The following is a 23,854-nucleotide window of genomic DNA, read 5'->3' as shown; positions in this document are numbered from 1 at the left end:
TCTCGGGTAACCTCTAAAACCACAAGAAAATCATCTGCTAGATGTGGTGGCTCAGGCCTGTCACCCCAGCACTTAAGAGGTGGAGGCAGGTGGATCCTTTGAGCCCTGGAGTTTGAGACCAGCCTAGGTAGCATAGTTGAAACCCCTGTTTCTACAAAAAATTTTAAAAATTAGCTAGGTGCAGTGGCATGTGCCTACGTAGTCTCAGCTCCTGGGGAGGTTGAAGTAGGAGGATCATTTAAACAAGCCTAGGAGTCCGCAGCTGCAGTAAGCTGTGATCACACCACGGCACTGCAGCCGGGGCGATGAACCGAGATCCCATCTCTAAAAATATAAAAATAAATAATAACAATAAAAACGATCCTAAATCTTTTCTTCCTTTAATAAGCCATTTGGGCCTGTCTCATAAAAACCTTCTTAATTAATGCCTTCACTCCTTAATGATCTTTTCTTTCCCAAAACTGTTGAATCATAATGTGTTAGTTATCCAATCATTTAAACATTCAAATTTCCCAACACTAAGCATGGTACTAGGTGCAGGGGAAAGAATGATGGATAGAAATGTTTTACTTTTGAGGGATTCTAAAGCTACCATGACACAATTGTTTAGCATAGCTTATCTAGATTATAAACCCTCAAAAACAAAACTTTACTGGGAGGCTGGAGCAGGTGGATTGTCTGAACTCAGAAGTCGAAGATCAGCCTGAGCAAGAGCAAGACCCTGTCTCTGAAAAAAAAAAAAAAAAAAATAGCCTGGCCTTATGACAGGTGCCTGTAGTGCCACTACTTAGGAGGCTGAGGCAAGAGGATCATTTGACCCCAAGAATTTGAGGTTGCTGTGAGCTATGACACCACAGCACTCTACCAAGGGCAAGAAAGTGAAATTCTGTCTCAATAAAAAAACAAAAACAAAAAAAACCTTTACTTTCTTGTACACTTTGTGAAAGCACAGAATAATAAGTCACGGGGTGGGGGGGGCGCAAAATATGCCTATTTCCATGACGAAATGTAAAAATTTCCTTTAATCCCCCAATGACAGCACAATTTACCTCTAATTAAATCAAATTCTAAAATACATTCAGATTACTCAATTAAATTCCAGGCATAATCTGAATCTTGAATCACTTAATGGCTTCTTTTGAATGGTTGAATTTTGTGATTAAGTCAATAGAAATAAAAGAATCACTGAAATCACAAAAGGGCAAACTTGCACAGAATAGTATGTTAGAACTAGAAAGGAAACTTGGAGGCCATCTGACCAACTATTTCATTTTATAGATAAGGAAATGAACAAATGAGTCGTTTAACTAAGTGTTTGAAACAAGACTGAAGCACATTTTTGGACTCACAAAGCAGCAAGGCTCTCCTGAGGCAACACCCAGATTTCCAGATTTCCCTCTCAAATCAAGGATAAGGCACCTGGTCTGCAGATTCTAAGTGAAAGGGGCATAGGCACTGCTGCTCAGTCACTTGCCCAACTCCTAACATCAAGGTCACTGATGGAAGCAGCATCTGCAACTGCTTTGATGCCAATGACTCAGAGGTTAAAAAATAACTCACGACAAAGCTATTTCGTAAGCATCTTACAGCTAGCTCTTTGTTAGCCAGGTGAGAGATGCTTACTGAAGACTGTGTGAACCAGAGTGCATACAGTAATATTTCACTTATCCAGGTCTTCAGTAAAGGTGACAGTCTCACCAAAAGCTCGTTCACAGATAAGTGAAGGAGCATCCTCACTTAGATTCCAGTGCTTGGTATTTACTATGAACTACTGTTTCTAATCTGCTCCCTAAATTATGAGGAAAACAGCTGGCAGCTACACTGAAGCCTCCTCTGTTTACTCTCAGACACACAGCTGAGCGAGTCAGTCCACCTGGCCTCCGTGAAGTGGGCTGTGAAACAATGCTGACAGGTCGAGTGCTCTTCTTGACCTTGTAAGCCCAATAATCCCTGACTACAGATGACAGAAGTGAGACTCATAATGGTCACTCGATCACCCTGAGTCATGACGCTAGTAGGTGGTAGGAATAAAACTAGGATTCGAGTCTCCTGTCCACCAGCTGTTTTCTTCCACATTCTAATTCTCTCCATACACCAAAACAAATACCGTCTGAGCCACAGTTCACTGGAGGCACTTCCTGAACACTAGGCAGCAACCACGGCTGGTGCCAAAATGACCAGACACTGTGACCCCCGACCCGGAAGAGCTCATCTTCTAGTGAAGAAGATCCATACAGATAAAATTTTAATACGAAGTGATGAGGGGAGAGGCTCAGAGTGCTTAGAGAAAGATTCTTGGTCCAACCTGGGGAAGCAGAAGAGGACATATAAAGGAGATAATGTCCGGGACCAAAGTGCTGAATAATCTGTAAAATCAGCTCCTTGGAGAGGCTAGAAGAGTATTCCAGAAAGTTGAGGGAAACATGGACTTATCACAGAGATACTGTTTTTGCACAACTTACATACGTCTCCAGACAGTGTCAAACGTCCCCCATGAGATAAAAAACAAAATCACCCCTTGTTGAGGAGTACTGCTGTAGCCTTAACAAAAGTCATGTTCTATTACTCTTTGTACCTCGAGGCCCTAAGAGAGTCCCTTATATGTTCAATGCTATTGCTTGAACTAGGCTACCAGGAAAGATAATTGTATAACTAATACATGTTATATGTATTAAATATGTTATATTAAAATTTGTGGTTTAAAAATTTCAGTCTAGGCTCGGCGCTTGTAGCTCAGCAGCTGGGGCACCAGGCACACACAAGACCTGGAGGGTTCGAACCCAGCCCGGGCTTGCCAAACAACAGTGATAATTACAATGAAAAAATAACTGGGCATCGTGGCGGGCGCCTGTAGTCCCAGCTACTGGGAGGCTGAGGCAAGAGAATCGCTTTAGCCCAATAGTCTGAGGTTGCTGTGACTTGTGATGCCAGAGCACTCTACAGAGGGTGACATAATGAGACTCTGTCTCAAAAAAAAAAAAAAAAAAAAAAAGTTTTTTTTTTTTTTTTAGTCTAATAGATATATGTAACAAAATGGGAGAGCAAAGAAGAAGAGGTTTAGGAATCCATGAATCACCAATGATGCTTTGACTTCTCTAAAGAGCATACTGCCGGTAACAGTAACAGCTACAGTTCAATACCCATCACCACATGAAAGATTATTAAGAAGCATTAATGACCCTAATACCGGCTTTTTCAAAATTCAGTGTTACAACTCTGATTACAAATTTAGAACTCTCTACTATTTATATGTGGCTAAAACATTTACTGATCACCAAAAACCCCCAAATGTTCCTTCCCCCCTACTTTCTATGCCCCTTACTTAGTGAGGAGGATTTTAGTGACTAGTTCTCACAATGGGCCGTGAGAAGTGATAGGTTTCACTTCTTGCAGGCCAGAGCACAGACAAGCAGGTGTACAGTTTTCCACGTTTCTCTTCCCTTTGTGAAATGATAATGAAGACAAGACCACAGAGCTACAACCAGGATGCCTGAACTGCCACTTAGAAGGAACATTCTGGAGCCAACAGACTGCAAAAAGTATTTTATAAATGAGAGAGTATTTAGACACTGAATTTTTTGGATTGTTATCCAGCATAACTTAGTCTGTCCTAATACTAAGTGTAGAAAATGCTCCTAGTATCTGATCCATCTATCCAGATGTTTAAGATGTAACAACACTTTCTGAAGAATCTTTAAATATTCCAAATTCTGTATATATCACACAGAAAAAAAATTAAGGTTCAAAATTTTCAATATGATTACTGTTTAATTTAAAAGGTAAAGAAGGCCTTGAATAGACATTTCTCCAAAGAAAATATACAAATGACCAATAAGCACATAAAAATCTTTTCATTTGTCATTGTGGAAATGCAAATCAAACCATGAGATGCTTACTATTAAGGATGTGGGGAGGCAGCACCTGCGGCTCAAAGGAGTAGGGCGCCAGCCCCATATGCCAGAGGTGGCGGGTTCAAACCCAGCCCCGACCAAAAACAGCAAAAAAAATAAATAATAATAATATGGAGAACAAGTGTTGGCAAGGATATGAAAAAACTGGAACGCTTATGTACTGCCGGTGTGCATGTAAAATGGTACTGTGGAAAAGTTACTCAAAAAAATAACATAACTGTCACATGATTCAGCAGTTCCATTTCCAGGTAAATATGCGAAAGAATTAAAAGCAGGGACTCAGATATTTGTATACTAATGTTGTAGCAGCATTATTCACAATAGCCAAAAAGTTGAAACCCAAATGGACGTCAACAAACGAACAAACAAATGTACGAACAGTGGGATTCAGTGACTTTAAAAAGTCTGTTTATAAGATTCCACTTACATGAAGTAACCAGAATAGCCAAATTCAGGTAGAAGAGAGGTTACCAAAGGTTGGAGGAAAGCAAAGAATGGAAGTTATTTAAAATATACTATGTGTAGAATTTTGTATTTATTTATTTATTTATTTTTTTGAAGACAGTCTATGTTGCCCTTGGTAGAGTGCTGTGGTGTCACAGCTCACAGCAACCCCTAAACTCTCGGGCTAAGGATTCTCTTGCCTCAGCCCATAAGCAGCTGGGACTAGTGGCACCCGCCACAACGTCTGGCTATTTTTTTTGTTGTTGTTATAGTTGTCATTGGTGTTTAGCAGGCCCGGGCTGGGTTCAAACTCACCACCCGTTTGTGTATGTGGCTGATGCCGTAACCACTGTGCTACGGGTGCCGAGCCGCACAGAGTTTTTATTTGGAGTGATGAATAAATTCTGACATAGATACTGGTGATGGCTGCATAAACACTGTGAAAGTACTTAGTGCCACTGAATTGTGAACTTAAAAACGGTTAAAATGTTACATTTTATATGAAGCTAGATGCGTACATACACACACGTACGCATGTTAGGTATGTAACTTTTAAAAGTTAATCATGCAGACTATGTTTCTTTTTCTTTCACAGCCTAATACCTGGTGAAAATTCCTCTAAATATGCTGCTGAACCACAGTTTCAATCCTGTCTGCCAAGAACTGCAGCCAGATTAAATTCAAAGGAAGTTTAGAAAAATTGCTTGCAACTTAGGATAACAGGTGTAATATTCATGTTTTATTTTTAATTTTTTTTTCCTGAGACAGTGTCTCAAGCTGTCGCCCTGGCATCACAGCTCACAGCAACCTCTAACACGCGGGCTCAAGTGATCCTCTTGCCTCTATTTTTCTATTTTTAGCGGAGATGGGGGTCTTGCTTTTTGCCCAGGCTGGTCTCGAACTCAGCAGCTCAAGCTAACCACCTGCCTCAGCCTCCCAGTGTTCTAGGATTACAGGAGTGAGCCACAGCACCCGGCCGTATAAGGAATATTCAAAGAAAAATATCAAGGATCTCCATGGAGCCTCTGTAACTTCATAAATCCATTTGATACCACTGACACAAGTGGGCTTTCATAGCTATAAACAAGCAAGACAAGAGGTATTCTTTGAACTGAAACAGAGCTATGAACAACGAGCTCTGTCCATAAAACTAGACTAGAAGACAAAGAGCCTTGTGAACAATCAAGAATGAAATTTGCCCCCTGGAGGTAAATGCTTCAAGCTTATTTCATACCATTAGAGGCCTAATTTTAATTGACTCAGAAAACAATGGATTTGGGTATAAGTCAAAGTAGAGTATTAAGCTGTACAGGAGGAAAAATTGGACACTTTCTTCTATGCTCTCACACAATTATCAAATCGAGTAAACATCTCCCAAATGAAATCCTCAGCCATCAAAGGTGACAAGCATGAAGACCACGTGCACTAAACAAACATGTCTAATATTCTCACCAAGGTAAAGAAAATAAAAGCTTGTTACACAATGATTACAACTAGATAAAAGAAACAGTGTTTGGATATATGTATTTTCATAAGGAAATTCAGAACAAAAAAAGATATGCATGTATAAGAATTTTTTGTTATTTAAAGTTCTATTAACATTTTTTATTTATAAAATAAAAACTGTTTTAAGGATTAAAGTGTAAATTAAGCTAGTATACACATATTTTTAATTATTATAGGCCATGCACAATTTTATAGACATCGTGGGAACTAAGAAATAAATAGTATAAGAAGAACTCCTATTCCCTTGAAGAAGCTATTTATTTAGTTATTTATTTAGACAGAGTCTCACTTTGTCACCCTTGGTAAAGTGCCATGGCGTCACAGCTCATAGCAACCTCAAATTCCTGGGCTTAAGCGATTCTCCTGCCTCCGCCTCCCCAGTATCTGGGACTACAGGCACCCACCACAACGCCCAGCTATTTTTTTGTTGCAGTTGTTTAGCTGGCCCGGGCCGGGTTGGAACCCACCACCTCGGTGTACGTGGCTGGCGCCGTAACCACTGTGCTATGAGCGCCAAGCCTGTTTCTTCACTTTCCACATCCAGCAAGAACAAGTTTGGTCAATCATTTAATGTGTATCTTAAAAGGACTTAAACTCAACTCCCTGCTTCACAAGCCGCCCTCCACATAAGCTGCCAGACCAGCTTCCCTCAAACCCAACTCATATCTAATCTTTTCCTTTCCTTTCCAACAATAAATCGGCTTCCTCTTGCATCCACTCCCTGGGTAAATATTCATTTTGAACCTCTTATTTCAGCAGCTTTTTTTCCTTTTGTAGATATGCTATCAGTTTTTCTTATCCAGTATACATACTACATGTATACTACTGTGCAAATTCCATGTACCTCTTCTTTCCCTTTTCCTGTCGCTCTTTCAAATTTGAGCTCCAAAACATAGCTCATTCAGAAAGTTGTAGCTTGACTCCATGGCCAGTGATCCCCTATCTGAATGTACTCAAGCTGGACAGCATTAATGTGCAGGCAGCCCTCAGGTTACAAACATCCGACTAAAGTACAATTTGCACTTATGAATGGAGGCTCTTACAGGTAGTAGGTACCTCCTCCAACTTACATACAATATCAATTTAAGAATAAACCTACAGAACCTACTTCATTCATAACCCAGGGACTGCCTGTAATTTATTGCTTTATAGGAACAATCTCAAGCTTTTTTTCAAATCCTCCAATGTAGTGTTTTGCCCAGAGTGTTCACTTTATCTAAAGAAACTCAGACTGTAAAATGTATATTAGATAAAAGCTACACAGCAATATGTGACGAGGTAAAAGATACCAGAATACCACAAATAAAATGTCTTTTTGTTTTTTAAATAGGGTTTCACTCTATCATCTAGGCTGGAGTACAATGGTATGGTTACTGCTCTCTGCAGCCTTGAACTCCTGGGCTCAAGTGATCCTCTTGCCTCAGCCTCCAGAGTAGCTGGGACTACAGGTGAATGCCACACCACTCTAGGCTATTTAAAAAAAAATTTTTTTTTTATATCTTGCTATGCTTCCCAAGCCAGTCTTGTACTCCTGGGCTCATGCGATCTTCCTGCCTTGGCCTCCCAAAATGCTGAGATTATAGGTATGAGCCACTTCACCCACACCAAAATGTCATATTCTAACAAGCTCTATTACAGAGGAAAAATATAATTATAACTTTACTGGAGAGTTGTCTTGCAATATTCAAAGACTATAGTGAAAACAGTCTGAAAATATATAGCCAATATGTTATCAATGAGTGGTAAGATCGAGAGTAATTTATTTGTTCTTTTGGACTTTTTATACTTTCCAATTCCTCCTTGTACATTAAACTTCTATTACCTGTACAATAAAAAAGAAATCTGCATTTGTTTTAAAAAGCAAATTGATTTAATGACCAAGAAGAGTCAGAAAATGAGGAAAGGCTTTTCAGATACTAAGGTGTTGTCCAGAGAACAGTGAGATGCTATTTTAAAAACATAAAAAAAAAAAGTAAACACTTTATAATAGTTCTAGTCCTTTTAGTGCCCCCAAATTGGCACTTATCAATACTGAATAAATTATCATTAGTCCTCATGGGAGCCTTAAACCAGACACATTAATGCTATCCAGAAACCATCAGTGCACAGCACAGTGCAGGGTTTAACACTGAACTGAATGAGCCACTGCTAAATGTAGGTCTTAGTTGTTGGTCTTGTTTTTTCAGTTCTTTTTTTATTACAGAAGATTTTTCAGACAGATAAACTGAATCTAAACCTACTTTTTGTAGAAACACAAGATATCATAAGTGTACACTTATTTCACCTTTCACACTTGACAATAACTTCTTAGGCTTCTCAAAGCCCTGAAATCTGAAATCATGTATTTATAGACAAGACAGATGTGTACTTGCAACTTAAAAATCAAAGTCGCGATTTCTCTTACAAGTCAACTAAGAAATACCAAAGTTTCCCAAGTTTAAGCATGCTCTATTAATCTTGTATGTTATGAAATGGACTGAAATTTAAAACAGACTAAAAACATTCAAAATTCTAAAGTTTCCAATACAAACTGCACTCTGTGTTAATTATTCTAACTGAGGAGTCATAAAGTTAGCGGACTTAGAATATATATCACATATTCAGAGATGTTTTTAAAATTATTCCTAAAGCTTTAACAAAATTCCACAATACGTTCAATACTTTCTTATATCTTATAGACAATTTTCTTCTCCTTTTTTCATGACTATCATTCTTATTTCTCTAATATGCCAGTCTTAATTTACCAGTCCCCAATGGTATGACTTCAGAGAAATCATGTGGTTAATATTAAGTATAAATACATACTGCAAAATTTTTGGTTTATAGCTATTGAATATACTGTAATTCAATTATATGAAAAAGCAAAAGATAGCTAATGATTGTTTTAGGATAATTCATTGGTAAAATAAAAAGATGAGGGGGTTCCCCCCCAAAAAAATACCTATTTGTTTAGAGGTCATTCTCAGAAACAGATATCCAATGGTGAAACTGGATTCTGTCTGTGTTTCCTGTTCAATCAGTTGGTCGCATTATTTAATCTCTTTGAATCTTACTTTGCTCATCTAAATAGAAATAACGTCCACCTACCTTAAGTAAACAGGTGCTCACTGTTAGTTCATTTCCTCCAGAATCTGGATTCATTTCATCAGTTCAATTTAATAATTTCAAAAGTTGGGAAAGATTAGAAAGATCATTTTCTCAACCCTCGTACTCCAGTACATACATGCAGAACTTACTTTACCTTGTTTATCTCTTTATAGTACCAGAATAGGGACCAGAATTTACACCTGCAAGAGACCAGCTAGTGGAGTGTTCTATTGTATCACATTACAAATCCTTGTGGATCTGTGATAAAGATTAAATGATAAATGCAGCTAAAGTACAAAGCACTTGCCTGGTTAAATAAAAATTCAAATGTATTTCAGTTTTATAAGAGTGGTTAAGGGCATGGACTTTGGTGCCAGACGAACAGAGACCTAGATGACACCTTCATTCTACGCTGTTTTCAAGTTGGTTACAGTTAACTTAAAAATGGAGCTCTTCCCCTAAGCGGCCTGAGGTGATCTGTGAAAATGGTTCGCTATTCACTTGACCCAGAAAACCCCACAAAGTCATGCAAGTCAAGAGGCTCAAATCTTCGTGTTCACTTTAAGAACACACGTGAAACTGCCCAGGCCATCAAGGGTATGCATATACGAAAAGCCACCAAGTATCTGAAGGATGTCACCTTAAAGAAACAATGTGTACCATTCCCACGTTACAATGGTGGAGTTGGTAGGTGTGCCCAGGCCAAACAGTGGGGCTGGACACAGGATCAGTGGCCCAAAAAGAGTGCTGAATTTTTGCTGCATATGCTTAAAAATGCAGAGAGTAATGCTGAACTTAAGGGTTTAGATGTATTAGATGTAGATTCTCTGGTCATTGAGCATATCCAAGTGAACAAAGCACCCAAGATGCATCGCCGAACTTACAGAGCTCATAGTCGCATTAACCCATCCATGAGCTCCCCCTGCCACACTGAGATGATCCTTACTGAAAAGGAACAGATTGTTCTCAAACTAGAAGAGGAGGTAGCAAAGAAGAAAAAGATATCCCAGAAGAAACTGAAGAAACAAAAACTTATGGCACGGGAATAGATGCAACATAAAAATTCAAGTAACAGTAAAGAAAAAAAAAAAAAATGGACACTTCTCGCCACAGTATAGTCCTACATTTGATAACAATTTCTATGGGACAGTGGCAGAGGCAGATCTTTTGTATGAGTGCTATATAGCTGATATGCTAGAATCCCCTGAAGAGGGCGGCGCCTGTGGCTCAAAGAGGTAGGATGCTGACCCCATATGCCGAAGGTGGCAGGTTCAAACCCAGCCCCTGCCAAAAAAAAAAAAGAATCCTCTGAAGAACTGTAAGGAATTATTTACAGTGTATCTCTTCTTCTCCTTATAAAGAAATACTTGTTCATCCACTCAGAACATACAGGGAAACCAATTTGTGTATGTGGGATTCCGACCAGTTACTGGAGAACCCCGTAAGCACGGAGTTGAACTCTCATCATTAAGCGGGGCACTTCTATTCTTAGGACACATCAGAGTTTGGTTCAGTTGGCAACATTCCTGGCCTCTAGACCAAGAGGTCACAGGCTCACTTCTCACGTATGAACTGCAGTTTACAGCCCTTCCTAACACTCCCACAGAATAATCCAAGAGGCATTAAATGACAATGCCATCAAAACCCAAGTGCCCAGTAATCTAGAAATATAATATAGAAATAAATTTAACAAGCTAATCCCTCTTGTAAACAAAAGACTCTGTGCTTAGAAACAGCTGAGAGACAGAAAAAGGGAGGGAGAGAATGTTTTGGCCAAAGGTATAAATGAATTATATTGCATAACTACATTGACATATGCTGTTAAACACTAACGGGTTCCAAAAAGGATACGGCAACATCTGCAAAATTAAAAGTAAGCTTCTGGTCTCTTACTGTTTCTATTACATAATTTAACTTCATACAAGGATGGTAGGCTAAAAATACAGAAAAAACTTTTGCAGAAGTGAGAGGCCCTATCAAGTGATTTCATGTGGACCATCCCCAAGCACACGACTCAGACAGGGCGGCACCAAGTGATTAACAGCCCTTTATAAAAATAGAGAAATAATGTTGCAATACATGAGCTCTCATCTGAAATACTAGGCTGGATTCCTGAGAGCAGAAGCTTATTCTTACTTTGAAATAGGGATCCTAGGAAAATCAATAAGCCACATTTAAAATTCATACAACAGGTAACCAAGAAGTCCTAAAATGCCATAAAGTAAATTTCCTTAAATAAAACTATTTTTTTCTCTAATTAAAATTATATGATTGAATGTGCATTTTACTTTCATGGAAAAAATTTGGCCCTAACATCATGATGTGAACTACATGATCTGAACCAATCTGTATACAGTTGCAAAAACTTTACTAGGATTTCCCTGTGTGTGTAAGTTTAAACAAATTTTCTGTAATGGCAAAAATTATCACTTTTCATTTCAAATGGGCTTATCTGGTATTGCTATTTTCAGTGTTCAAAGAGCTTTACTTATGGATTCTTGATCACAAGTCTGGAGCCAGAAATCACCCAGGAGGTCGTCTTGTCTCTTCTCAGATTGACTGACAATGCTGTAATGTCCTCTACAAATGCCTGCCAGCCTCCCATCTGCTTAGTCTCCTTCACATGTCTTAATGATGAAGGCCACTTTATCTCAATCAGATACTATGAAAGAAATCATTCCTTTTGGTTATCATTCCCCAAATTAGGAAATTCCAAGTAGAACAGTTCCATTAAGGAAGTTATAATAAATGACTGTCAATTTGAACTTGCTACTGTCTCCACAATCATATAAAAGCAGAGCAGCAAGAACATAAATGAATTCTTTATTAAATTCAAACCCAGGTTGGTGCAGTGGCTCACGCCTGTAATCCCAACACTTTGGGAGGCTAAGGCAGGAGGATAACTTGAGCCCGGGAGTTCAAGGCCTGGGCAATACAATGAGGCTCTGTATCGACAAATTTTTTTTTTAAATTGCCCAGGCATGATGGCACACACCTGTAATAGGGAGGCTGAGGCAGGAAGACTGCTTGAGGAGCTCTAGGCAGCAGTGAGCTGTGATCCCTCCAGCATGGGTGACAGAGTGAGACTTCGTCATGAAAGGAAAGAAAAGGAAAAAAAGGAAAAATTCTAACTCAATGTATAAGTACTAAAAAGTAATTTGTTCAGTAAAAACACTGGTTTTCAAACAAAAGATGATGCCTAGGTAACCTCTCTTCCTTTATTGCCTATATACCATGTGACCTGCTGTTAGCAAGTAATAAAGGACAACATTCAGATAGCCCTTTAGAGGAATGCAGTAGCACTCTCATACATTAACACATATATGCATAAAATAACGAAGGAAACTTAAAATCTACCAGTAGCAGTTACAGGCTGGGATTTAGGGCTGGCTACACAGTGAATGTTTCTACATGTTTCCCCCCACCTCCATGATCAATGTGTCTGATGATATAAAAGGGCATATAACAGTCGTATCTTAAATCTGAAAAATCTTTTCAGTTCATTCACCAACTACTTGATAAGTGGATGCATAAATCACAATCACCTGGTGAGTTTTTCAGTCAGTAGTTAATTCATTCTCACTGGTGCTATTTCTTTTAAGGAACATGGTCAGCACACCGGTTTAAGTCAGGAAGTATTTACTAATCGGCAAATGAGTGCACAGCATGAATGAGACACTATGGTGAACACAGTGTAGTCTATAGTTATCTTAATTCAATCTATAAAGTAACTTACTGAAGGACAAAAACAAATTAAAAACCTTTAGTAGCTGTGAAGATATAGCAATAAATTAACAAATTCATTACTCATGCTTTGGAGTAACAGAGACCTGGACTGGTGAACCTCTGTTAAGTGACTTCGCCTCTCCACAGCAGAGCTGCCATCTATAAACAGACATCTATGAAGAGTGAATGAGGTAAAGCCTGCTAAGAGACTAGCTTACACACACACACACAGACATTCAAGACACAGATGCTCTCACTTTAAAGCAGTAATTATCAACTGCAGCACACAAAACAAATTTTAACATGCTCAAAAGGAAGTTCCTTTAATATCTAATCACTAGAGAAGTCTAAAAACATTAACCACAAATGGGTTTCTTTAAAATTAAGTATATTGGGTGGTGCCTGTGGCTCAGTGGGTAGGATGCTGGCCTCGTATACCAAGGGTAGTGGGTTTGAACCTGCCCCGGCCAAACTGCAACAATGACAAAAAAACAGCCGGGAGTTGTAGCGGGCACCTGTCGTCCCAGCTACTCAGGAGGCTGAGGCAAGAGAATCACTTAAGCCCAAGAGCTGGAGGTTGCTGGGAGCTGTGATGCCACAGCACTCTACTGAGGGCGATAAAGCAAGACTCTGTCTCTAAAAATAAATAAATAAAGTATAAATCACTACCCTACCCATAAAATATTAACATTCTTCCATATACATGAATGAATTAAGAAACTAATCATCAGCATTTTGCATCATTACCTACAGTGGGTTAAAAATTCTAAGTTGTATTTGATAACTACAGCAGTCCAAAATTAATACTGATGGTAAGGAACAGATGCCTAAAAATACTGAAAGAGTGTGGCTCTGTCATGGCTCTGACATCAATCAATAGCCCTTCTCTCAGAAGGCTATAAAAAGCCCGTTGGCTTTCAGGGAAGGTTACAACCTCTCAATTTTTTAAGCTAAGAGAGGAGTACAAATGAGAAACTGCTGAAAGTTAAAAACATTACAGTTCCTTCATTTCTCTTTTACTGTTCAATACATAATACACAATCAGTGATACATTAGTATTTTCTCAAACAGGACAAATGTTTCTTAAAATCAGTTTGCATTCTTATCAAAACTACAGCTCAAAATTAATCACTACTTTTTTCTCTAGAAAGGTTGGCCCTAGATTTTCTAACTCCTTCAATCCTAAATATCAACTCCATTTTAATTTCTACCTACATCCTGTATCACTGTTAGAACTTTCACTTTTCCTTCACAATATCAGCTAAATCATACTAAGAAAAATACCTCCTCTAAAAATATTCCTCCTGCTAACATTACTATTTTTGTTTAATGACAATATTTACATATTAAACTTAGTATATTTTAAGAAAAACACTGTAAATACATTATCACATCAGAAAATACTTCATTTGATATTTACATGTAGGCCTGGGAATTCGTAGAAAATTTTTCATCGATTTCTACAGCATATTAGAGCTGGAGAAGTTCTTATGAACTGCATAAATATTCTAATCCACTAAGGTCACAGATGAGGAAACCAAAGCTCTAGATTTCAGTAAACAAATCAGCCAGCAAGCCACATTATTAAATGTACGTGCCGGACACTCTGCCAACTGCCTCGGACATGACAGTGAACCCTGTAGGCCTTGCAGCATCTACTGAAAGAGACAAGCAATCCAACAGCTAAAATTCAAATAAGAGTATTTTTTAACCAGATGTACAATTAATAAACTTACATGGTCATTAAAAAACCATTCACATAGGGTGGTGCCTGTGGCTCAAAGGAGTAGGTTGCTGGCCCCATATACCGGAGGTGGCGGGTTCAAATCTGACCCCGGCCAAAAAAAAAAAAACAACTGCCAAAACAAGAACAACAACAACAACAACAACAACAAATTCACATACAAATCAAAGTCAACAAAAGAATTCACTATAGAGTAAAATTCTATTTAAAAAAAGAATTCCCTACAGAATAAAATCCTTTCCTATTTAATCCTAAAGTCTTTCAAATACAACCAAAGACCAAACTCTTCCACAAACCTCCAACAATTCTAGCAGAAATGTTTCTTTTCTGAGTTCCTAAGGTGTCCTGCTCAGGATTACCCACACTGGTGAAGTTTTCCTGCCTCTTCCTCATGTTCCACCCACGTCGTCTCCTGACTGAGGACCAGGACTCAGTACAGCTCTGAGCACAGCGCAGGAGTTCACAGAAAACTTAGATCTGGAAAGTCTTCTGTCAACTCCCAGATCTACTTATAAATGTAAAATTGAGCACAGTGCTAAAGCTTTCTTTATAAAGACACCAAAACGGAAGAAAGTAACGCAATGCTCCTGACATGATGAGAATAACACTTAAAAGCAGTTCTCCACACCTTCTGGTCCACGTGTGCTGAGTGCCTGGGACGCCACGTCAAGTCTCCAGTGGGAATGGTTACTCCCTACGCAGCAGCGTCATTCACAGAAGGCCAGGACAGGGGACTCTTAAAAGCACACTTGGGGCTCGGAAAAAACTGCCTAGACAAATTAACATCTGCGCTGATTCTTGAGGAATTTATATTTCATTTATGTAGTTACTAGAAAATGGGGAGCAAAGGTGAGGCAGGACCTCCAAAGAGCAATTTCCAAAGTCTGCCATTTAGTGAAACAGAAATGTCCTCAATCTCAACTTTAAGTGAAAGAACTAGAAAATTTCTCTTAATTTTAATTTCCAAAATTAAGAAACTCACTATTTCACCTGACTGTGAAACCCCAGAGAATGAAGGTGCTATTTTTTAAAGGCCTAGTAATTTGGGGAACATTCTTTTTTTTTTTGAGACAGAGCCTCAAGCTGTTGCCCTGGGTAGAGTACTGTAGAATCATAGCTCACAGCAACCTCAAACTCCTGGGCTCAAGCCAGTCTCCTGTCTCCACCTCCCAAGTAGCTGGGACTACAGGCGCCCACCACAATGCCCAGCTATTTTCTGGTTGCAGCCGTCATTGTTGTTTGGCAGGCCCGGGCTGGATTCGAACCTGTCCGCTCAGGTGTATGTGGCTGGCGCCTTAGCCGCTTGAGCCACAGGCGCCAAGCCTGGGGAACATTCTTAACAACTCTTCTTTTTAGTCTAAGATCTTACCACAGGTACTTTTGTTGGAGCAAGGGACAGTTACTAAGTCATAGTAAGTTAGAAAATACTTATTTCTTACAGATAATGCTCATATGACTAGCAAATCATTAAGTATCCTTGATTAATATAGTTAATCAAATATTAACTGAAAAGAATTTCAAGTAAAGGCAGATTTTAATTCTTTCTGATTTCATCAACTGATGCTTTCTTGAAATTAAAATTATAGGCATTGATAAAAAACTAATTTTGTAAATGATTTAAAATTTTTCCTGAAACAGCTGCATACAGCAGCTCGTAACTATAATCCTAGCAATTGGGGAGGCTGAAGCAGGAGGACTGCTTAAAAACAAGAGTTTACGACCAGCGGGAGCAACATGTTCAGATCCCATCTCTACAAAAAAAATTAAACAACTAGCTGGGCATGGTGGCATGCACCAGGCTGAAGCAGGTGGATTGCTTGTGCCAGGAACTGAGGGATTGCCGTGAGCCATGAACATGCTACTGTACTCTAGCCAGGGTGATAGGGCAAAGACCCTGTCTCTAAAATAAATAAAATATAATAAAAATTCCCTAAAATTTAATCCAGAACAATGGGAAAATACATATTATATATACAGGTTTTTTCTTTGCAGTTTTAGGCCGGGGCTGGGTTTGAACCTACCACCTCCGGCATATGGGACTGGTGCCCTACCCCTTTTGAGCCACAGGCACTGCCCAAAAATACATCTTTTTTATAGTGACAGAGAATATACCATGCAACAATGCCCATGCTTTTAAACCTGTCAAACTATATGTAGAAAAGCTACTATGTTTTAAAAGTTTGAAACTAAAAAGTATGCTTAAGTCCAAGAGTTTGAGGTTGCTGTGAGCTATGATGCCACAGCACTCTATATGAGGGCTACGAAGTGAGACTCTGTCTCAAAAAAAAAAAGAAAGAAACTAAAAAGTAGAAAGGTGGGAATATTCACAGGCTAGAAGTAGCCTGTCTAGGATAAAACCTCTATGAATTTTATCCCAAGCTGACTGAAGCTCATTGGTTTTTAGTTCACCATGAGCTGCTATCTAACCAAATATAATCTCCCAACCAAATTCAAGTGAGCCTGTTATATTCTTTAATGACAAAACCACAAATGAGAACCCATTTTATTTCATTTTCTATCACTATTTAAAAAAAAAAAAAAGAAAACCCTACACGGAAATCAGTATTTTCATAGGTAAAGAACAAAGTTAGCTAAAATCCAAAAATCAAACTGTCCCTAAACATAAGATTCCAGATCTTATAAAGGATGTAATTCCTTTGATAGATAATGCAAAATCTGTTTTTATGTTCTGCATTTGATAAGATGATCTGATTTTAATTAACTAAAAGGGAACAGGGACATGGAAGAATCATGTTCTTACATGCTGAACAATTTCCTAAAAACTCAAAATCAGCAAATATCCTTTGTTACACTTAATCTACCTGCTAACATAGTGGGTTCAGAATGCATGAACCCCTCCTGTGCTTTAAAAAGTAGGCAAATGATAAAAATTTTTGCAGAGCAGTAGTTCTGAACTCACTATTCACAGGCTGCAGGGTGGGGGCCTGAGTGACTGTTGGCCTGCAATCACTGACTTGCTCAGCAACTTTGCTATAATAGCTTCAAATTGCAGGCCTGAGGAAATGCTCCATAAATAGCTGCTCTTTCTTCTTGTAAAGCCTCTTCATAGACCCAATACAACACTACTACCAAAAATGGAGGAGTCACCACAGACTTTTTCCTTTTTTTTAAGTCAAGAGAGTTAGCGCTATCCTACTAATCATGTCACTTGTTTTTGCAAGTATGAATCACAGTACTGAAATCTGATTCACTGTTTAAGTTCAACTTTTATAGGTAACAAAAAGTTACAGTGGATTAAATCAGTTTTTATAACCACCCAATTTCAGGAAGAGGGAAAAACCAGTTGTTCTTTATAGTTCTTTAGAAAAACACATACAAGCTTAGTTTTGAAATTAAATGGTTGAGAATGTCTTCATTACCTTGCAGTGAAGCAGTACTCCTTAAAAGTGGCCAATCTGTAAGAAAACTGGAAACCTGGACCCATGTGGTGTGATTACAGAAAATGCTTTTACCAAGCAGTAACAACATGAATACAATTATTCTAAAGTTACGGCAAGCACTTGCCTCCTGCATTAACTTTACCTATATTTTATGTATATAAACACATATACATATATAACTTGATAATTCTGATAATTTACTAGTCTGTAAATTAACCCCCAAATTAAATGAACAGCAAATTCATACAGTCTAATTCATCAGCAAGAACAATGAATGCCTTTCTCAATTTAAGTAAACTCAGGGAGGGAAAAAAAGCAACAAAGTAATTAAATGACACAAGGTACCAGGAAATCCAGCCTTCATTTCTGCCAGTTTCCACGCAAATTTATGCTTTAACTGATTGATTAACTAATTTATTTATTTATTTTTTGAGACTGAGTCTCACTATGTGGCCTAGACTAGTGCGCCATGGCATCAGCCTAGCTGGCAGCAATCTCAAACTCCTGAATTTAAGAGATCCTCTTGCCGCAGCCTTCCAAGTAGCTGGGACTACAGGCAACCACAATGGCCAGCTAATTTTTCTTTTCTTTCTTTTTTTTTTTTTTTTAAGTAGAGACAGGGTCTTGCCCTTGTTCAGGCTGGTCCTGAGCTCAAGAAATCTTCCAGCCTCAGATGGGATTACAGGCATGAGTCACAACTCCCAGCCACCCATATTAATCTAAAGAGAAGTAAAGTAATTTATGATGAGACAAGTTTTTTTGGTAAAATACCAAAGTCAACTTTCAGAGGATAAGTACAATTAAGTGTCAATTAGAATTCACAGTCTGGAACGAAATACTAAACTGTAACCAAAAAGTCCATATTCTGGTTCAACCTCCTGAGTAGTCTAAAAGTAACTTGATTAATGTGAGGGCATCTCAAGAGAAAACATCTATCAAATTTATATTAAATTATACATTTAAAAATAAGATTTTGCACTGTAACAATATGAACTGTTTCTCACAGTAATTATGAACTACCCTGATTTTTTTATGCCCCAGATGATAATTCCTCTATCGTGAACATTATTTAATAAAACTTTCGATTCCAACGCAGCCAATTTTAAAACAGGCCATAATCTTTTACAGTTCCTCTCAACAAGAGGCAATCTACTTCCCAAACTCTAAATTTGGGCTGACCTTTTCATGTGCCTCAGCCAACAGAATGTGGTAAAAGTAACTTTGTATGACAGCCTCAGGCAGCCCTAAAACTTCCACCTTGATCCTCTTGGAATGCTCTCAACATGTAAGGAAGGACTAGGCAGTTAAAAGATGACAGCTTATGGAAAGAGGCTGTACTGGCTCCAAGGCCCCAGACATCTGAGTGAGACCCTCTTACCGTCCAGCTCCAGAACAGCTGCCACAAGCAGCTAGATGAATGACTTCACACGGTATCAGCAGAAGAGCTATTCAGCTCCCACGCCAAAAGACAGAACGGTTTTAAGTGACTAATGTGTTGTATAATCACTTAATAATGCAACAGATAAACAATACACCAAGGAAAACAATCGGTTCAACCCTTCTGCCACTCCAAAAATCAGAAGTTAATAATAAGCTGTGCTTTATCAGGTTAATGAAACCCCATGACTATTAGGGGGGAAAAAAGCATGACTATAATAATGTGAAATACTTATTAAAACTAAATCGGCCTACAAGAAGACACTTAACCTAAAAAGTCACATTTAACTTGTCTTTACTGTTACGTCACATGAGTAGAGAGAAGCAGCAAATTGTTTTGAACATTATATACTTTCTACATTATTTTTTACTCAAAATAATTATGAAAATTTCGAACACACAGCAAGATTAGAAAAATTTTGCAGTGAACATTCATATACACATCACCTAAATTCTCCCCCATACATTATTTTGATGAATTTGTTAAACTAATAACTTTCGACTACCAAGAAAATGTATTAAAATAAGTGACCACTCAATTTATATTCCACAAACTTTAAAGAGACAGATACAGCTTAATATTAATATAACAACTTCCACTCAGAGATTATTGTTCATTGGTTTCTATGCTATGAGTTTAATATTTATTTCTCTTAATAACTCTGCTTCGTAAGTATTGTATTACCATTTACCTTAAGGTGAAATGTCTGAAGGTCCTAAGACAAGGAACAAACTGAATTTTCAACCCGATCTCATTAGTTCCAAATCTTATTACTGTAACTTTTACATTAACAGGAAAAAAGGAGGAAGGTATTTATACTGTCTTCACACATTAGAATACTTAATAGTGTAAAGATGCCATTTCTCCAAATTTTTCTGTAGACTCACTGCCATCTCAGTATTTAAAGAGGTCCTCTGTAGAATCTGACAGACTAATTCTAAAATTTGTTTGACTATAACAAAGAATAGGCAAGATAGGACAAAATTAAAAAATATTTTCTCCACTATCAAGACACATTCTAATGCTTTAGTAATTAAGTCAATGGTATTGGCACAGGGATAGAAAGAGAACAAAAAAGACAGAATAACAGATTTATGTATCTTTTATGGACAGAAGTAACATCTCTCAGTGAGGAGCAGACTTTTCAATAAACTGGATATCCATTGAGGAAAAAATATTAATCCAGACCCCTGCGCTTATACCATTCATAAAAGTCAATTCTGAGAGGATTAAAACCTATATGTGAAAAGTTTTGAATATGGAAAAACTGTCTTAGTAAACAGTTGTCACTTATACAAAAAAAGGGGGAAATCCAAAAGAACAATGGGCAAAACATTTGAGTAGCCACAATAGTAAAGAGAATAAATGGGCTGGAAGTGGTGGCTCCCACCTACAATCGTAGTACTCTAGAAGGTTCAAGGCAGGAGGTCTCTAGGCGGCTAACGCCTGTAATCCTAGCACTCTGGAGACTGAAACTGGTAGATTACTTGAGCTCAGGAGTTCCAGCTGAGCAAGAGCCACATCCAGGCTGCACCAAAAACAGAAAAACTAGGTAGGAGTTATGACAGGTGCCTGTACTCCCAGCTAATAGGGAGGCTGAGGCAAGGGGATTGAGTGCTTGAGCCCCAGAGTTTGAGGCTAAGCTACGATGCCATGGCACTCAACCGAGGGCAACAGAGTAAGACACTGTCAAAAAAAAAAAAAAAGGGCAAATAAACAACCAAAAATATATCAAAATATGCCCAAATCTACCAGCAATCCATGTAATGTTAAAGTTAAAACCACAGACATGGTGCTGTGGCTCTGTAATCCTAGCACTCTGGAAGGCTGAGGCAGGTGGATCATATGAGCTCAGGAGTTTGAGACCAGCCTGAGCAAGAGTGAGAGATACCCCTCCTTTTCTACTAAAAAATGAAAACCTGAGGCAAGAGGACTACTTGAGCCCAGGCGTTTGAGGTTGCTGTGAGCTACGACAATGCCATGGCACTCTACTGGGGGTGAAAAAATGAGACTGTCTCCAAAGAAAAAAGTTAAAACCACAAAAGGACACAGGCGTATGCACAAGGCTAGCAAAAATACCAAGCACTGGACTGTCAAGTTGAACAAGCACACACCCGGTGACCTAGCAATTCCCTTATATGTCCTAGAAGAACTCTTGGACACAGACAATTCCTTGCATAGAACACAAGCACATGAACGTTCACTCTAGTATCGATACAACAATCCCAGTGTTCCTCAACCACAGAACAGTAACAACCTGTGGTCTAAACACTATAGCAATAAAAATGAATTGCACCGTGAGTCTCACAAAGTTGATCAAAGGAAGCAAATTCCCAAAATTTGCAGAATTACTTCATTTATATAACGTAAATGTTGGGAGAAACTGATTTAAGGACGGTGGCAAATTGAAAAGGTCCACCAATTCTTTACTATTCTTTCCACTGAAAAATGCAGTCTAATTCCTTTGGCTTAGTCTTAAGTTAAACTAGACTAGTCTTATGCTAGTCTTAGTGACTGGCCTGACCAATAGAATGGGATGCCCAGGGTTAGGCTGTAAGAAGCTTGAAACTTCTGCGCAGGACTATTGAAGTCCCCTCTCTAGAAATCCTCAGCTGTTATTAAGAAGCCAACTACCTGGGGCTGCAGTCCTAGAAAGACCACATGTAGGGCATCTGGCGGACAGTCCCAGCTAAGCCCAGGTTCCAGTCACCACATCAAAGCATAAGACCTGTGAGCAAACCATCTTTGGACGCAGTCAGCCAGCTGAATGGCACTGAGTAACATCCACTGATGCTACATGGAAAAGAATCATTCACTTGTGCCTTGACTGAATTCCTGACCCACAGAACTGAAAGACACAGGCCAGGCACATTGGCTCACGCGGGTTAATGCTGCACTCAGAGGGACTCAAACGGGTGGACTGCTTTAGCTCAGGAGTTCAAGATCAGCCTGAGCAAGAGTGAGACCCCTGTCTCTAAAAACATAAAAAATAATAAACAAGAGCAACTGATTCTTCTTTAAAAAAAAGTTGTAAGATATAATAAAATGGTTATTTTAAGCCATAAGTTTTGGGATCGTTTGTTATGCTATAGTAGGTAACAAAGAGATACGCATGAAGATGGTAAAACTAAAAAGTAAGACGCAAGTCAGGACAGTGGTTACCTCTAGAGCAGTGGTTCTCAACCTTCCTAATGCTGCAGCCCTTTAATACAGTTCCTGTGGGTCGCGACCCCCAGGCTGAGAACCACTGTCTAGATGAAGGAAGAGAGCTGCGGTCAGTGAGAGGTACACAGAAGACGTCTAAGAAACCAGCATTACTTTGTGTATTAACCTGACTAGTGATTACATAGGTATTTACATCATCGTCGATATTCAAAGTAAGTTTGTTTTATAATGCTTCTTTTTAATTTTTTATAGATTAGGACATATCAAAGCATATTAGGACACAAGTACATACCTTCAAATAATACATAATATTGATATGCAAAAATCTAACCTCTCAATCATACATCTGCATATAATGCACATGCTGTTTAATAATAAAAAGAGGTATTACAGAGACAGGGTCTTGCTCTGTCATCCAGGCTGGAGTGCAGTGGCACCATTATAAAGCTCACCACAGCTTCAAACTCGTGGACTCAAGCTATCCCTCCACCTCAGCATCTCAAGCAGCTAGAACTACAGGGTGTGTGATACCACACCCACTTCATTTTTTTCATATTATTTTTTGTAGAGACAGGGTCTTGCCATGATGTTGCCCACGTTGGTCTTGAATTCCTGGGCTCAATCAATCCTTCCCCTTCAGGCTCCCAAAGTACTAAGATTACAGGCATGAGCCACCACACCTGGACATTACCTTGATATAACATGCTAATCTGGCACCTTGAAATGAAGAAGCAAAAGATTTCCCTAAATTGATGACCTTCCAAACAGTTAAACCAGCATAATGGACTAAATGTCTGTGTTTCCTCCAAATCCCCATGCCCCAATATGATGATGTTTGGAGACAGAGCCTTTGGAGAAAATTAGTGTTAGATGAGGCCATGAGGATCCTCGTGATGGAAGCACTGTCCTTGTACAAAATGACACCTGAGAGCTTTCGTTCTTCCTTCCCTCGTGCACAAACACAGATCACGTGAGCACACACACAAGAGATGGCAGCTACCTACTACCAAGAAAAAGCCTCAGAATAACCTACCTTGCCCACGCCTTGACCATGGACATCCTAGCCTCCAAACCTATGAGAAATAAATTTGTTGTTTAAGTTGCCCAGCCTATGGTATTTTGTTATGGCTGCCCAAGCTAAGATAACCAGTAACATATTATGCTGATCTCCATGGGGCCTACCATAAAACTAGAGCTGAAATCTTAACAGCATAATATGTTGCTGATAACTAAATTTATTTCTTGATTAATAAATACTACTGGACCAATAATAGAGTTCTGAGAACCATCCAGTCAGTCCCTCTGACATAATAATTTCATCCCACTCCACAGGGTGGAACCCAGCAAACCCTTTCACAAAGGCCTGATACAGAAAACCACCATATAGGTGTTTATAAAATCAAGGGAACACTAAGCACAGACAGTGATTCAA

At 38.7% G+C, this 23,854-nt stretch overlaps 2 protein-coding genes across 13 annotated transcripts in view; one reads left to right on the top strand and one right to left on the bottom strand.

Moving 5' to 3' along the window:
* YAP1 (Yes1 associated transcriptional regulator) overlaps positions 1-23,854 on the bottom strand; it is a 130,967-nt gene that overhangs the window by 89,317 nt on the left and 17,796 nt on the right. The window lies entirely within an intron of this gene.
* LOC128564895 (60S ribosomal protein L17-like) lies at positions 9,411-9,997 on the top strand. The gene has a single exon (XM_053560904.1). The coding sequence runs from the start codon at positions 9,434-9,436 to the stop codon at positions 9,995-9,997; it is 564 nt and encodes a 187-aa protein (XP_053416879.1). The 5' UTR covers positions 9,411-9,433.

Source organism: Nycticebus coucang, chromosome 14 (assembly GCF_027406575.1).
Source record: "Nycticebus coucang isolate mNycCou1 chromosome 14, mNycCou1.pri, whole genome shotgun sequence".
Taxonomy (NCBI): Eukaryota; Metazoa; Chordata; class Mammalia; order Primates; family Lorisidae; genus Nycticebus; species Nycticebus coucang.
Note: the sequence above shows the minus strand (reverse complement) of the source record. Positions and strands in the feature narration are given on the sequence as shown.

Bases quoted from the DNA above. Each gene is read 5' to 3' on its own strand.
- LOC128564895 (XM_053560904.1), top strand. From the start codon at position 9,434: ATGGTTCGCTATTCACTTGACCCAGAAAACCCCACAAAGTCATGCAAG.